Source organism: Chiloscyllium punctatum, chromosome 38, assembly GCF_047496795.1.
Source record: "Chiloscyllium punctatum isolate Juve2018m chromosome 38, sChiPun1.3, whole genome shotgun sequence".
NCBI lineage: Eukaryota > Metazoa > Chordata > Chondrichthyes > Orectolobiformes > Hemiscylliidae > Chiloscyllium > Chiloscyllium punctatum.
The window spans coordinates 17554968-17570114 of record NC_092776.1 but is presented as its reverse complement, the minus strand read 5'-3'; the positions used below and the strand labels follow the sequence as shown (position 1 = coordinate 17570114).

Sequence of the window (15147 nt, the reverse complement as noted above, 5' to 3'; positions counted from 1 at the left end):
ATTTTTCTTTGCCATCAGAACGATGGTGGTCTTCTTGAAGTAGGTGGGAACTTCAGATTGTAGCAAAGAAAGGTTCAAGATGTCTGTGAATACTCCCTCCAACTGGTCCACACTGGATCTGGCTGCGTGCCCAGGGACTTCATCCCAGACAATCGATTTCCATGGGTTCACTCTCAAGAAGAGCAATCAATTTTCCACATTGTTGGGTAGATGCCAGTGGTTGTAACTCTATTGGAATAGCTTGACTAGAGATGCAGCAAATTCTGGAACACAAGTCTTCAGTACTATTACCAGAATGTTGTCAGAACCTACAGCCTTTGCAGTATCCAGTGCTTCCAATCATTTCTTGATGTTATGTGGAGTGGTTGAACACTGGCATCTCTAACGCATGGAGACCACTGAAGGAAGATGAGATGGATCATCCATTTCGCATATCTGGTTGAAGATTGTTGCAAATACTTGAGTTTTATTTCTTGCACTGATGTATGGGCTCCAACATCATTAAGAATGGGAATAATTGTGGTGTCTCCTCTTCCAGTGAGTTGTTTAATTGTCCACCACCATTTGTGACTGGATCAGGACTACAGAGTTTAGATCTAATCATTGGTTGTGGGATTGCTTAGCTCTATCACTTGTTGATTATGCTGTTTGGTATGCAAGTAATCCTGTTTGGTAGCTTTACCAGATTGACACCTCATTTTTAGGGATTAGATTAGATTAGATTAGATTAGATTACTTACAGTGTTGAAACAGGCCCTTCGGCCCAACAAGTCCACACCGACCCGCCGAAGCGCAACCCACCCAGACCCCTACATCTACCCCTTACCTAACACTACGGGCAATTTAGCATGGCCAATTCACCTAACCTGCACATCTTTGGAGTGTGGGAGGAAACCGGAGCACCCGGAGGAAACCCATGCAGACACGGGGAGAATGTGCAAACTCCACACAGAGAGTCGCCGGAGGCGGGAAATGAACCCGGGTCTCTGGCGCTGTGAGGCAGCAGTGCTAACCACTGTGCCACCGTGCCACCCATGATGTTCGGTCCTACTTCTGACATGCCCTTCAACATCTCCACTGAACCAGGATTGATCTCCTGGCTTGAGAGTAATGGTAGAGTGGGAGATATGCAAACATACTGTGTTGGAATACAATTCTGCTGTACAGGCACACAGTCCCTCATGGATGCCCAGTCTGAGTTGCTAGATCTGTTTGAAACCTGCAACATAATGTAAGGTATAATCAATGCGAACATGGGACATCAGCTCCACAAAGACTATGCAGTGATCATCTTATCCATACTGTCATGGACAGATGCATCTGCAGCAAGTAGATTGGTGGGATGGTGAGTAAGTATGCTTTTCTGTCTTATTGGTTCAGTTACTAACATTACAGCAGCTACGTCCTTTAGGATCTGACCAGCTCAATCAATAGTGTTGCTGCCAAGCCACTTCTGGCAGTGGACATTGAAATTCCCCCACCTAGAGTACATTCTGCGCTCTTGCCACCCTTAGTGCTTCCTCTATGTGTTCTTCAACATGGAAGAGTACTGATTCATCAGCTGGGGGATGATGATACATGGTAATTAGCAGGAGGTTTCCTTGCACATCTTTTGATCTGATGCGATAAGACTTCATAGGGTCCACAATCATTGTTGAAGTAATCAGTGCAACTACTTCCTGAGTGTAGATTACTATGCTGCCTCCTCTGCTGGATTTATTCCTCGGATAGGACAGGATATATCCAGGGATGGTGGTGTTGTTGGTGTCTGGAACATTGTAAAGTATGATGATGTGAGTATGACTATGTCAGGCTATTGCTTGATTAGTCTGTGAGACAGCTGTCCCTATCTTGGCACTAGATGCCAGATGTTAGGAAGGGAGAACTCTGCAAGGTCGATAGGGCTGTATTCCCAAGCACCGAGGATGTCACCTAGACAGGGGACGAAATGTTCTGCAACACAAATTCCCAGCTCGGCGAACAGAACCACAACAGTAACCAGTGAGGTTCCACAGGGGTCAGTGCTGGGACCACAAATGTTTACAACATATATTAATAACTTGGAGGAAGGAAGTGAATGTACTGGAGTCAAATTTTCAGATCACACAAAAATAAGTGGAAAGGTAGGTTGCAAAAGAGATACAAATAGTTTGCAAAGAGATTAGTATTAAGTAAATGGTCAGAAGATTGACAAATGGAGTGTAATGTGAGAAACTATGAAGCTATTCAGTTTGGAAGTATATAATATTATTTAAATAGAGAAAAACTGTAGAAAGTTACAACATAAAGGGAATTGTGGGTACATGTACATGAAGCACTGAAATTAGAACAAGTAGTCATGAAGGCTAATGGAATGATGGCCCATATTTTCAAGGGTTAGAGTACAAGAGCAGGAAAGTCTTACTGCAAATGTACAGCATGCTGGTGAAACCAGATCTGCAATACCATGAGCAGTTTTGTTCCCCATATTTAAGAAAAGATATAATTTCATTTGAACCAGTTCAAAGAAGGTTCACAAGGATGATCACTGATATAGAGGGACTGTCTTAGGAGTAAAGGCTAACCAGGTTGGGATACGACTCACTGAAGTTTAGAAGAATGAGAGATTATTTCATTGCAACATATTGGATTCTTAAGGAGCATGACAGAAAAAGTGCTGAGAGAATATTTTCCCTCATGCCTGGGACCAGAGGACATAGTCTCAGAATAAAGGGGCACCAATTTAAGATCGAGATGAGGAGGAATTTCTTCTTTTAGAGGGTGATGAATCTTTAGAACTTCTTCGTACAGAGAGCTGTGGGGGCAGAGTCCTTGTGTATAGTTAACGTTAAGATAGACTGATTCTTGATCAGTAGGGGAACCAAGGGTTATGGGGAACACAAAGAGAAGTGAGTAAGAAATATTAGATCAGCCATGATCCTATTAAATGGCAGAGCAAACTCAAGAGGCTTAACAGCCTACTCCAGTTCTTAATTCTTATGGTCTTACAAGGCCTCCTCCATGCACCTGCAATGTGCTTCCATGTCTTCTCACCTTGTATCTACTATATACATGAGATATGAGTGGAAATAACTCTGGGAAATCATTTGCTTTTACTTCCTGAGCATCTCAATCAGTCACTCAAACACTTCATAAAGAACCCCACTCAGAAACTCATAAAATTGTTCGACACATTGTCATTTAAATTTCCCTAACATTAAGTGATCATTAACCTGTCAAATTAAATGAAATATTCAAAAACATCTTCTAAACATTTAATTCAAACTTGTAACTAATTGGTAACTAAGTTCAAAACTGTGGCTCCAAATGACTACACTTTAGACATTGTGCATGAGTTAACTGAGTACCACGAGGGAAAACATCAGTCCATCACCTCCACTATTCTGTAGGCATGATGGAGCAGCTTGATTCTACAAGTATGGATGGGGACTCTGAATTAGTTCCAATTCAGTTGAATAGATCCAGGTACAGCAGATAAACTGCAATTCTGGAATGACACAAAGGCAGTTGGCATCACTATTCTTCAGCAGTCCCTCAGGATAGGTGGTCGTATCATTAACCCATTGGCAAAACTAAAAATTAACGTTGTTAAACCTGCTGAGTACCTGCATACACAGTATGCTTACCCTGCAATATTCATCAATAGGTTTCAGTCTCTTCATGGCCACATCCCTGACATGGCTTCTTCTGAACAGGATTTTGCCTGAAATTTAAACCAAATGAGTGACATTAATTTCAACAAATAAATTGAACAACACACAATAGGCAAAAGTCTGGAATCATATTACTTGAACATTTCAAACTCTAGTAACAAGTCTATAATGACTTTGGAATACAAATTATTGTAAATTTTAAGTGAACGTTATCACAAACTAATAAATAATAACAAATTATTAGGTAATAAATTAACGAGTCTTCAGACTCCATAACTTTATAGTAGAAGTTTCCCCTCCCCACCCAACCCTCAGCTCCACTACCACTAGAAGGTTTAACAAGTTGACTCTATATTGAGAGATAACAATTTAAGACTGCTCTCTCTTACCCATTCTCCCTATGTTAGCAGGCTTTGCAGAACATTTGGCTGAAGGATAGCATAAACATGTGTTTCTTCATTGTGGTTCAGAAATGACTGAAATACAGTGGATCGGCACTTTGTGGCACCTTGTAAAAAACATTTTAACTTTCTACCAATGATCTCTCAAGTTACACAAAGTTACCTTTTGTTTAAGGTTTGTTTAGTAACAAATCTGGATAGTCACAGGAAATGGTGTCATTCTGTAGTAATAATTTTCCAAATAGACTGTACCCTCACAAATGACTGAACTATATCCCAAAGTACCTGTACTGTGTTACGACACAGGGTAAACTGCTCTGCTAAGTTAAACCCGACAAACAGAGAAGTTCACCTCACGTCATAATCTGTTAAATTTCAAGAGGTAAAGAACCATCCTAGATCTCACTATTTAAAGCAAAAATTAACAATTTTATTCCTTAAGTCCAAAAGATAACATTAGACAAACCTATTTACAACTCCTTTCTCTTAAACCTATCTTTTACCTCCCACTCTACAATACTGGTCCAATAAATTCCCTCTTAAATTTATGGCAAATCAATTTCAAACCCAGTTGTCATCTTTGGATGTCAAACGTTCTCTAGGTCATCTTCAGTCTTCTGCTGCACAAGTTTCTTATGGGCAGGTCTCTTTCAGAGAGTTATTCTGCTGGCAGTCTTTACTTGTTGGTACTCTTTGCCGTTCTTGATTAGATTACTTACAGTGTGGAAACAGGCCCTTCGGCCCAACAAGTCCACACCGACCCGCCGAAGCGCAACCCACCCATACCCCTACATTTACCCCTTACCTAACACTACGGGCAATTTAGCATGGCCAATTCACCTGACCTGCACATCTTTGGACTGTGGGAGGAAACCGGAGCACCCGGAGGAAACCCACGCAGACACGGGGAGAACGTGCAAACTCCACACAGTTAGTCGCCTGAGGCGGGAATTGAACCTGGATCTCTGGCGCTGTGAGGCAGCAGTGCTAACCACTGTGCCACCATGCCGCCCAAACTGTTCAAAATGTTTGGTTTTATACCCTAAAACGTCGGATCATTTCATTGATCTGATGTCATCTCAAATAGTAAAATGTAAATTCGATTGGAATTTGGTCTTTGGGCCATAATTTAAACTGATTGGCCGAATGTGAATTTGTTTTTTTACCACAGCAACACACCACCAACTATTAGTGTCAATAAAATGTTACATTTTTAAATTGTTCAGCACAATCTGTGCTTTCAGTCAGTCCTGGCCAGCTTCTTCTCTCTCTTAAAGGTACAGTACACACCTACACCTTCAAAATAATAGAAAGTAACTCTTTTTAAAAAAGTCCAGACTTTTAGTGAGAGCTTTAATTCAGTTAACCATACTGCATAAATTGACAAGCTTCCCATATTAATACAACCAATTTTCACCGAATTAGCTCTTAAGTACTGTAAAATATCTATCACTTTTGAGTGGTTGGCATGTGGAATGAACTTCCTCAGAAAGTGGTACAATTACAACGTTTAAAAGACATTTGGATAGGAAAGGTTTGGAGGGATATGGGGCAACAGCAGGCAGGTGGCACTAGTTTAGTTTGCGATTATGTTCGGCATGGACTGGCTGGCCCGAAGGGCCTGTTTCCTTCCGGTATGAGTCTATGACTCTGTGACTCTATGACTTGTTTTCTTGTTCCATTAGGCCTTTGCCTAAATATTAGGTCCTTCAGACCTTATTAGATAACAGATTCTACTGTCTCTTTTTAAATAAATCTATCAATGTACCACAATAATGATAAATAAACAAAACAAGATAGACAAAATATATCCAGAAACAAAGGGGAAGCCATTAAGACCACCAAGTCTGCTGTACGATTTAATATGATCATTGTTAATGGAACACAAAATACTTTTACTCACAATGGAACTATTATCCCATCCATCACTGATAATGAAATATTTTACAATATTTAGTTTAGATATACCCAAAGACTGAGCTTTCACAAGCCTCTATAGTACAGAATTCTGAAGATTTCCCACCTTCTGAGTGAATGTCCTAAAGGACATTCCTTTATTTTTAAACTGAGCCCTGATTTTAGGCTCTGCAATCAGAGGAAACCTATATCTACCCCACCTACGCCTTTCAATATTTTGTTGATTTCAATTCAATTTCTGTCATTCTTCAAAACTCTGGAGAACATAAGTACAGTTGCTCAATCTCTCTCCATACGTCGCAACACACCAAGTATGGGCTGACTAAGCTTCTATATATTTGAAACAAATCTTCAACATTTGTCTACTCAAATACTCTTTGAATAAATGCTAACATTCCAGAAGCCTTCCTAATAGCTTGCTGTGCCTGCAGTAACTTGACAAGGATACTCAAGTCCACTTGCACATCTGCATTTGTTAACCTCCTATCATTTAAGAAACAATCTGCATATCTGTTCACTGTACCCATGAGGATAACCTCATATTTCTTCACATTATACTACATCGACCATGTTCTTACCCAACCATTTATATCTTATTCTCAACACACATCCCTGCTTACTGTTGTATTATCTGAAAACATACAAGTATTACATTTGGTCCACAAATTCAAACCATTGCGGTGATGTGTATTTTGAACAGACCATAGCCCAAATACTGATCCTTGCGGTACCCCACTGGTTACAGTCTGCAATACAAGAATAACCTCTTAATGTTGTTTTCTGTCTGTAGCCAATCCTCAACTGATGCCAGTTAATTTCCTCCAAATCATTCAACCACATCCTTTAATTGTGCTTACAAACCTCCAATGGGGTTCTTATCAAAATGTTCTGAAAATCCAAGTACACTACATCCATCAACTCCTATTGATCAATTTTGTTGGTAACATTCTCAAAAAACTCCAACAAATTTATAAACATGATTTTCCATTCACGGATCCATATTGACTAAGCCCATTCAGATCATATTAATAATCTAAGTATCCATTGATCCTAATTTATAGCACTTTGCCTATTACTGATGTCCTTTATTAAATAGTAGGGTGATACTTGCAAGCTTCCAATCAACACACATCATTTAAGGAATTTTAGAAGATGACTACTAATGCATTGACTATCTCAATAGTTCCCTCCTTCAACACTCTGGGATTCTTTTTTTATTCATTCATGAGTGTGGGCACAATCATTGTCCATTCCTAATGGCCTATTGATCTGAGTACCTTGCTAGGGCCATTTCAGAGGACAGTTAAGTGTCATCCATATTCTTGTGGTCTTGAGTCACATGTAAGCCAGACCAGGAGAGGATGGCAGAATTCCTCCCCTAAAGGTATGAGTAAACCAGATTTTTTTACAACAATCAACAATGGTTACATGATTTATATTGATTTCATGGCTCATATACAGTGATGCCTCTAAATGTATTTACCCAATCCTCTTTAGCCACTTTGACTCTCATGCCTGCAAAATTTCTCTACTCAAACTTAACACTGTTATTTCAGAACAAATTACTTCATTCCCAAACATAATTTAAATTTTTTCCATATTGTGAAGAGAGATTGGGCATTATAGAGTCATAGAGAGATGACCTCATCGAATTTTACAAGAGTCTTAAAGGATTAACAGGGTAAATGCAGGTGAGATGTTTCCCCTGGTTGGCGAGTCTAAAATCAGGAGGCATGATTTAAAAATAAAGCGGGTGTAATTTAAGTTCAAGATGAGGAGAAATCTTTTTAATCAGAGAACTGTGTTTGCTTCATCTCTTGAGTACATTTAAGGTAGAGATTGATAGATTTCTGATTACCAGTGGCATATAGGGTGATGGAGATTGAAGTGTTTGATCAGCCACGATCATACTGAATGACAGACTTGCTGAATGGCCTACTCCTGTTCCTACTTTCCAAACAGCACTGTGGGTGTTCTCATACCTCAAGGATTGCAGTGGTACAAGAGGATTGGTCACCACCTTCGCTGTGGCAATGAGAGATGGGCAATAAATGCAGGCCTATATCCCATGAATGAAATCGTTTAAAAAATTGATGTATGTGTACCTGACAGATTCAGTTGAATTGCCTCATAAGATACTAACAGCGCACCACAAGATCCAGTTCAAATTTCAGTCGTGTAATATGGAACTTTGGAGTCTTTTCAGCATTATTCAAAAGCTGACTTTTGGCCAGAAATCAAAACCCTCAGTGAAGTGAGGCTTGCAACTTCCTGCACTGTAAACACGTAGGAAAAAAAAATCCCATTTCCATTGACTGACCACAATTTGGCTAAATCTTGAAAAGTACAGTAGTCCTTCAACTCCACCAAAGGACTTTCATCTTGTATAAAAATCTGGCAAAAAAGAATACGGAAAATATTCGAAAATAGCTCAGTGCAAGACACATGCATACTTAAATAATATTCATGGAATATTGAGTCATAGAGAAGTACAGCACGGAAACAGACCCTTCGGTCCAACTAAGTTAATCTAGTCCAATTTGCCAAAATTTTGTCTATATCCCTCTAAACTCTTCCTATTCATATACCCATTAAGACATCTTTTAAATGCTGTAATTGTACCAGCCTCCACCACTTCCTCTGGCATTTCATTCCATACATGCACCATCCTCTGTGCGAAAAGGTTGCCCCTTACATCTTTCCACTCTCTGTTTAAATCTATGTCCTCTAAGTTTTGGACTCTCCTATCCTGTTTTCCAGTATTCTAAACCTATTCATAATCTAATATAGGTTATTGCAATTATACAGTAATAACTGGCAAAGAGATAACCACTAACCAAGTACAGTCACTGCATTTCCATCATGAGATATGCTGTGGCTCTGAAGCTGATTGATACTGTTTTGTACAACGATTTATTGCTAGGGCATTGTACTAAAAAATCCAAAAGCTGCTCAATGATTCAGATGAGACTGAAAACTCCACAAGGAATTCATTAAAATAAGCTCTCAAAATTGTCCTAACTTTAATTCAAGACAGATTCAGACAACTTGCTCTAAGAAGTCAATACTATTCTGATTCATTACAAAGTTAGCATAAAAGAGCTTTGGAAAATTACATGAATAAAAGGGTTTATGAAAGTAACCTGACTGTAATCAACAGGAAATATTAATTCAGGTCAGCTAAAATCTATTTGATGAGAGTTCAGCTTCCATACGCAGAACAACTAAATTAAAGGGACTTTGAGGATTTCAAAATAGAGTATTCTGTTGTGGTGTGTTGATTCACCAGCTTCAGAATATTGAAGTAATCTACAAGAAAATCACAGGGTTTGAAAATGAACCAAGGGAACATTTCAGACCACAGTCAAAAATAAACCACTTGTCCCCTCACCCATCCATGCTCGGGAGTGTAGACAGTGTAAAGGGAACTGTCAGAGGCTGGAAGATTCAAAGAAACCACAGGCATCTGTGCAGTCAGGATATGTGAACACAGTTTAATTGTTATTTTGGATGAAGAAGTGTAGAATGAAGCATTTTTGTAATTAATATATATTATGTATAATTTATATACATATGACTTTTACCATCATTTATTGAATGTGGACAGAGCAAGTCTGAAGTTTATTGACTGTATTTAATTGGCCTGGAGAAAGTGGCAGTGACCTCTACAGTTGATGTTCAAGTACATCAGCATGGCTGTTAGGCAGCATGTTCCAAGATTATAACCCAGTAATGATATAGTTACGAGTCAGGATGATGTGTGATTTGAAGGAAACTTGCAAGTGGTGATATTCCTATACATCTGCTGCCCTTATTTGTCTGCAATGCATCCTGTAGACGTTACACATACAGTTGTCACTGTGTACTGACGAAGGAGTGAGTGTTTCTTTAAAGTGGCACTCACCCTCCATCTCACCGCTGGAGTTCAGTGCTTTCATCCATATTTTCAGCAAGACTCTACTGAGGTCTCGAGATCATGTTTGACCTACTTTTTGTATAAATGATTTACCATGTCCATTTTGTCAGGTGGCAGTATTGTGTGTACTGGAACAGCCTAACTAGAAAGTATAGTTGGATCCAGATAAACCATTTCCATGCTACAGCTATGTTCTTATAAGGCCAGACTTTGCTGTATCCATGTGCTCAGCACTTCTTGACAAAACATGTTCAGTGAATAGAATTAGCTGATGTCTTACATCCATGATGGTGAGGATCTAAAGAGAAGGTTGAATTGGACAAGTCCCCTGGCACATTTAGCTGAAGATTGTTACAAATACTTCAGCTTTTTGCTTTTTTTCACTCACATGCTGGGATCTGCCATCATTGAGGAAGGGGATGTTCATGGACGCTCCTCCTCCTGTTAATGTTCTGATCACACTTCACCATCGAGGGCTGGATCTGGCACATTCCCAGAGCTCTGAGCTGGTCTATTGGCTGCACTTAGCTCTGACCACAATGTACTGATATAGCTATTTATTATACATTGCTTTAATCTTAGCTAATGTTATAAATGGACAAGTCAGATCCCAGAATGTAATCTGGCTTAACAGTTCATATGTTTGTTTTGGTTTTAACAAGGTGGTCTATCACTGAAACACAAACATGTAATGCTATAGATTTGGTTTTAACAAGAAAACAGATGTTTACTACACAAAAGAAATAGAGATAAAATAGAATAAAACAAACTATTTACATACAAGTTTAAATAGTTCAAAACATACAGTAAAATACTATCCCATTAATCCCAATCACTGTCCTTGACAGTACTCACACCAGAGAGAATTCCCTTTAATTTCACATCTTTAAGGCTTAATTTAACTTTAGCTTCAATGCCCTATCTTAAAAATCCAATAGTCCCTTCCGGGAGACTTCATACAACTGAGCTTAGAATTTCTCATCATCCAATAACTTTGTCAGGGTTTTAGCCAAAAACTTCTTTTAAATAAAACTCCTTACACAGAGGTAACCTCCTTGTTAATAGTCTTAAACTACCTCGTTTTCTCTTAAGCAACTGTTTAAAATATCCATCTTCAACCAAGCCTTCTGTAAATCCCCAAACTGAAACTGAAAAGCTTTCTTTCACTCTTCATTCATTTTTTGGAGTATCCCCTAAGCCCCCAAAAAATTCCAGGGCCTTCTATCTGAAAGTCTATGCTATTTACTTTGATTACTTACGGTGTGGAAACAGGCCCTTTGGCCCAACAAGTCCACATCAACCCGCAACCCACCCAGACCCATTCCCCTACACCTAACACCACTGGCAATTTAGCATGGCCAATTTACCTAGCCTGCACATTTTTGGACTGTGGGAGGAAACCGAAGCACCCGGAGGAAACCCACACAGACACGATGAGAATGTGCAAACTCCACACACTCTGTCGCCTGAGGTGGGAATTGAACCGGGTCTCTGGCGCTATGAGGCAGCAGTGCTAACACTGTGCCGCCCTTTATTCTTGCATACATTTCCCCAAGGTAAACAAATCCTAGAAGGCCTCTCTCTAATACTGCATTTTAAAAGGAAAAACATGCATACAAAAATACCTACAAGTCAATTGTTCAGCCCCTTCAGACACAAAGATCCACACAAAACTAGTTCAACCTTCAAAAATCTAGAATAAATGATTCTAACATATATATAAAAATCCTGCACTGTAACTTCACCAGGTTGGTACCTTCTGTAGTACTTAGCTAAGGTGCTGCTTGTGGCATAGTATAGTTTGATGTTTAAGAGTTGCGTCTCTAGCTTGGTAGAGTAAGGGATATACCAGACCTTGAGTTTATATTACCTGGACATGCCCTGTTTAATTCTGAAGAGGACATCTCCCTGCATACAAGTAAATATATGTAATATCTAGTAAACATAAATCATAGTATCAACCTGATTGGGAATCGGAATTTGGCTATTTGTATATCCTTAGCAACACAGGATTATTTGACAAGTGTTTTCCAATCACAGAGTCACATATCAAGTTGAACACTATGGGAAGGGGGGTATTTTATGCAGCCTACAAGAGTGATAAATGTGGAGTATGGTAGACTTAATTAGATAGGAAGTGAAATTCTGATTTTCTTCATAATAACTTGAGATGAAAACATAAAGCCTACAAACATGTTGATCATTACGTTGATCCTTGGTGGGTTCATATATGCAATAAATTTGCATTCTATGAACGCTCATCAAAGGGAATCCATTTTCAATAAAGTCTTACCTCAACATTAATTAAGTGGCACATGAAAATCTTGTGGCAGCTGGTTCACACTAGTTGATAAGTGCTGTTCACTTGTCAACTTTGAGCATTTATAGAGTAAAAGAGTCAAGCACAGAGATAGGTTTTTCCTTGGTTAATTCCATGACACATGAAGCAGAGCAGGAGATTGGACTGTTGCATAGTGGTTGAGGACTGGTGAGAGGCTAATGATTTGGTGGTCAGAGGCATACAGAAGTGAATGTGGAAAGACCTGCAGCCTTTATTATATCAGAGGTTGCGGGGGATGGAGGGCTGGAACAGTCAGTCAAGGTAAGAAAATCAGAAACTTTTTTTTAAGACAATTTATTTTAGACAATATTCTTTACAGTGCACATGCAAGAGGTTTATCTGACCCTGGAAGCTCAACAACGTCCTGGGATTAGCACTGTGCAGAAAGTGAACTAGACTGACTACATAAATACATACTAAGGAGCAGATCAGAGGCTAGGAATATGTAGCAAATAATTCACTGTTTCACAAATGCTTGTTCCATAGTTACAAGGCACAAGTCAGGAGTATGCGAGAGTACTTCTCACTTGCCTAGATAAGTAAAGTTTCAACAACGTTCAAAAAGATTTACACCATCCAGGACAAAGCAGCCCACTTGACTGGCAATGCATCCACAAACATTCACACATTCCACCGCCATGCAGAGGAGCAGCAGTGTGTACTATCTATAAAGTACATGTAAAAGGTGACCCAGGCTCCTTGCACAGCACCATCCAAACTCACAATCACTACCATTTCATAGGAAAAGGTACCAGATACATGAGAACACCATCATTTGAAAGTTCCCCTCCAAATCATTCACTGTACTGATTTCGAATTACTTTGCCATTCCTTCAGTGTCACTGTATCAACATCCTAGAAATTCCCCCCCAAACAGCATTGGAAATGTACTTACAGAAAATGAACAATAATAGCTCGAGAAGGCAGTGTTACGACACAGGGTAAACCCTCCTGCATAATTTAAACCAATAACACAGAAAAGATTTATCCTGTGCAGTAATCCGTGAAAATTTGAGAGGCCAAGAACTATTTAAAGTAAAACTTAGCTTTATTTCTTAAAGTATAACAGAGAATAATTAACTAACAACTATTTACAACTCCTTCCTCTAGCCTATCTTTTACTTTCCCTTCTATAATACTAGTCCTATAAAACCCCTGATTAAGATTTACCAAAAGGTCAAATTTCAAAACCAGCCAGCGATCAAATCTTGAATTGAATTGAACTTATTGTCATGTGTACTAAAGCACAGTGAAAAGCTTTGTCTTGTGAGCAATACAGGCAAATCACACAGTTAAGTAAATAACAGGTAAACAGTAGCAAAAATAAAAACACAGGTACACTGTACAAGCGAATGTTAAGAGTTTGTGAGTCCATTCAGTATTCTAACAACAGTAGGGTAGAAACCGTTACGAAACCAGCTGGTGCCTGTGTTCGGGTTTCTCCCTAGTGGTAGAGGTTGTAGAAAAACATTGCCAGGGCGGAATGGATCTTTGAGAATCTTCTTTTTATATCTTCCTCTGTAGAGTTACTCTCCAGGTCTGTGCTAATGTTTTTCTCATGCAAAAGACTTGTCTAGACAGGAACCTCTCAGAGAGTTCGGACTAGCAGCCTACATCTGTTGGTCTTTTGACAGTTCTCTCCCAACCGTGCAATTTTCCCCAGTCTTATACCCACAAAGCATCGGATTGTGTTATTGGCTTTTAAGATTGTCAATGTACTAAATTCAAACTTGATTGGAGTTTGGTTTTTTTAGCAGGTGGGGTTTAATTTAAGCTGATTGGCCAAATTCAAATTTATTTTTGTCTCCAGGCAACCAGCTACACTAACTACCCCAGTAGCTGGGCCAAATGTTACATGTACCTTATTTAGAACACCTGGTACTGTCAGGTAGCTCCGCTAGCTTTTAACTCTCTTAAAGGTACAGTACAGCCACAGCTTCATAACTGTAGTTCACTAGCACCAAGGGCAGCTAAGGGTGAATAATAAATACTGCCCCAGTCAGCAAAGTCACATCTCCTTAATGAATGAATAAAAATCAAGAAAAAAAAGTTCACAATGTGGCAAGTACAACATAAGGCATTAAAATGGAAAGCTAATAAAAAATGAATACAAAAACACAACATTGTTTATCCCACAAAAAAGGAAAAGTCTCTAATTCTCTCCAATTCAGGTGGTCTCAACATTGATGATGCATGTGTGTAAAGTAAGACGATGAAATTTTTAAATATAGGAAACACCAGTTTACCTTTGGCTCTCAAGTCTTACGTTCAAGGCAACAGAATTGGGAAGGAATTGCTAAATCGTATGAGTTTTAGTATTCACACTGCTTGTAGTAAGGATTCCAATTATAATAACATGGGAAAAAGTTTAAAAAAAAAGAGAAAGGGGAGGTGCCACATAGCTCCACTTATAACATTGAAAACGGCATGTTGTTGATATTCTTTATCGGGTTTTGCAAGCATTGGCCGACCAAGTATATGCCCTACCTCTTGAGAACAACTGAAGGGACTCATGCTGCTTGTAACAATTTGTCGGTTACTGGGCTTTTATGCCTGTAGAAAAATCAAGAATGAGAGGCCTTACGTTTGAAGAGATTTGCGAAAGAAGCAAATGTGATGTAAGAAAAATACTTTTTCACACAAAGAGTGGTTCTGGTCTCAAATGCACTGCTTTCAGATATGTTGGAGGTAGATTCAACTAACACATTGAAGAGGTCTTTGCATGGCTATTTAAATATAAACAATGTACAACGACATTGGGAACAGACAGGAGAATGGCACTAAGTCAGGGCCAAACAATTCCTTTAACTTCATATCACTTCTTTGCAAAGCAGCAGCATGAAGCAGTTAGCTTCAATAATTTGCCTTTTTGCCACCTTGCAAAAAGGGCTCAAATCACTTGTTCACCATGCAAGCAAA

The 15147-nt window shown here is 39.1% G+C and overlaps 1 protein-coding gene across 2 annotated transcripts in view; it reads right to left on the bottom strand.

The window, feature by feature from the left end:
- Positions 1-15147, bottom strand: part of sh3pxd2aa (SH3 and PX domains 2Aa) — a 309383-nt gene that overhangs the window by 190937 nt on the left and 103299 nt on the right. For both annotated transcript variants that reach the window (XM_072557306.1, XM_072557307.1), the window contains exon 4: positions 3627-3703. In XM_072557306.1, the coding sequence (XP_072413407.1) occupies positions 3627-3703 (77 nt within the window). The remainder of the gene's footprint in view (positions 1-3626; positions 3704-15147) is intronic.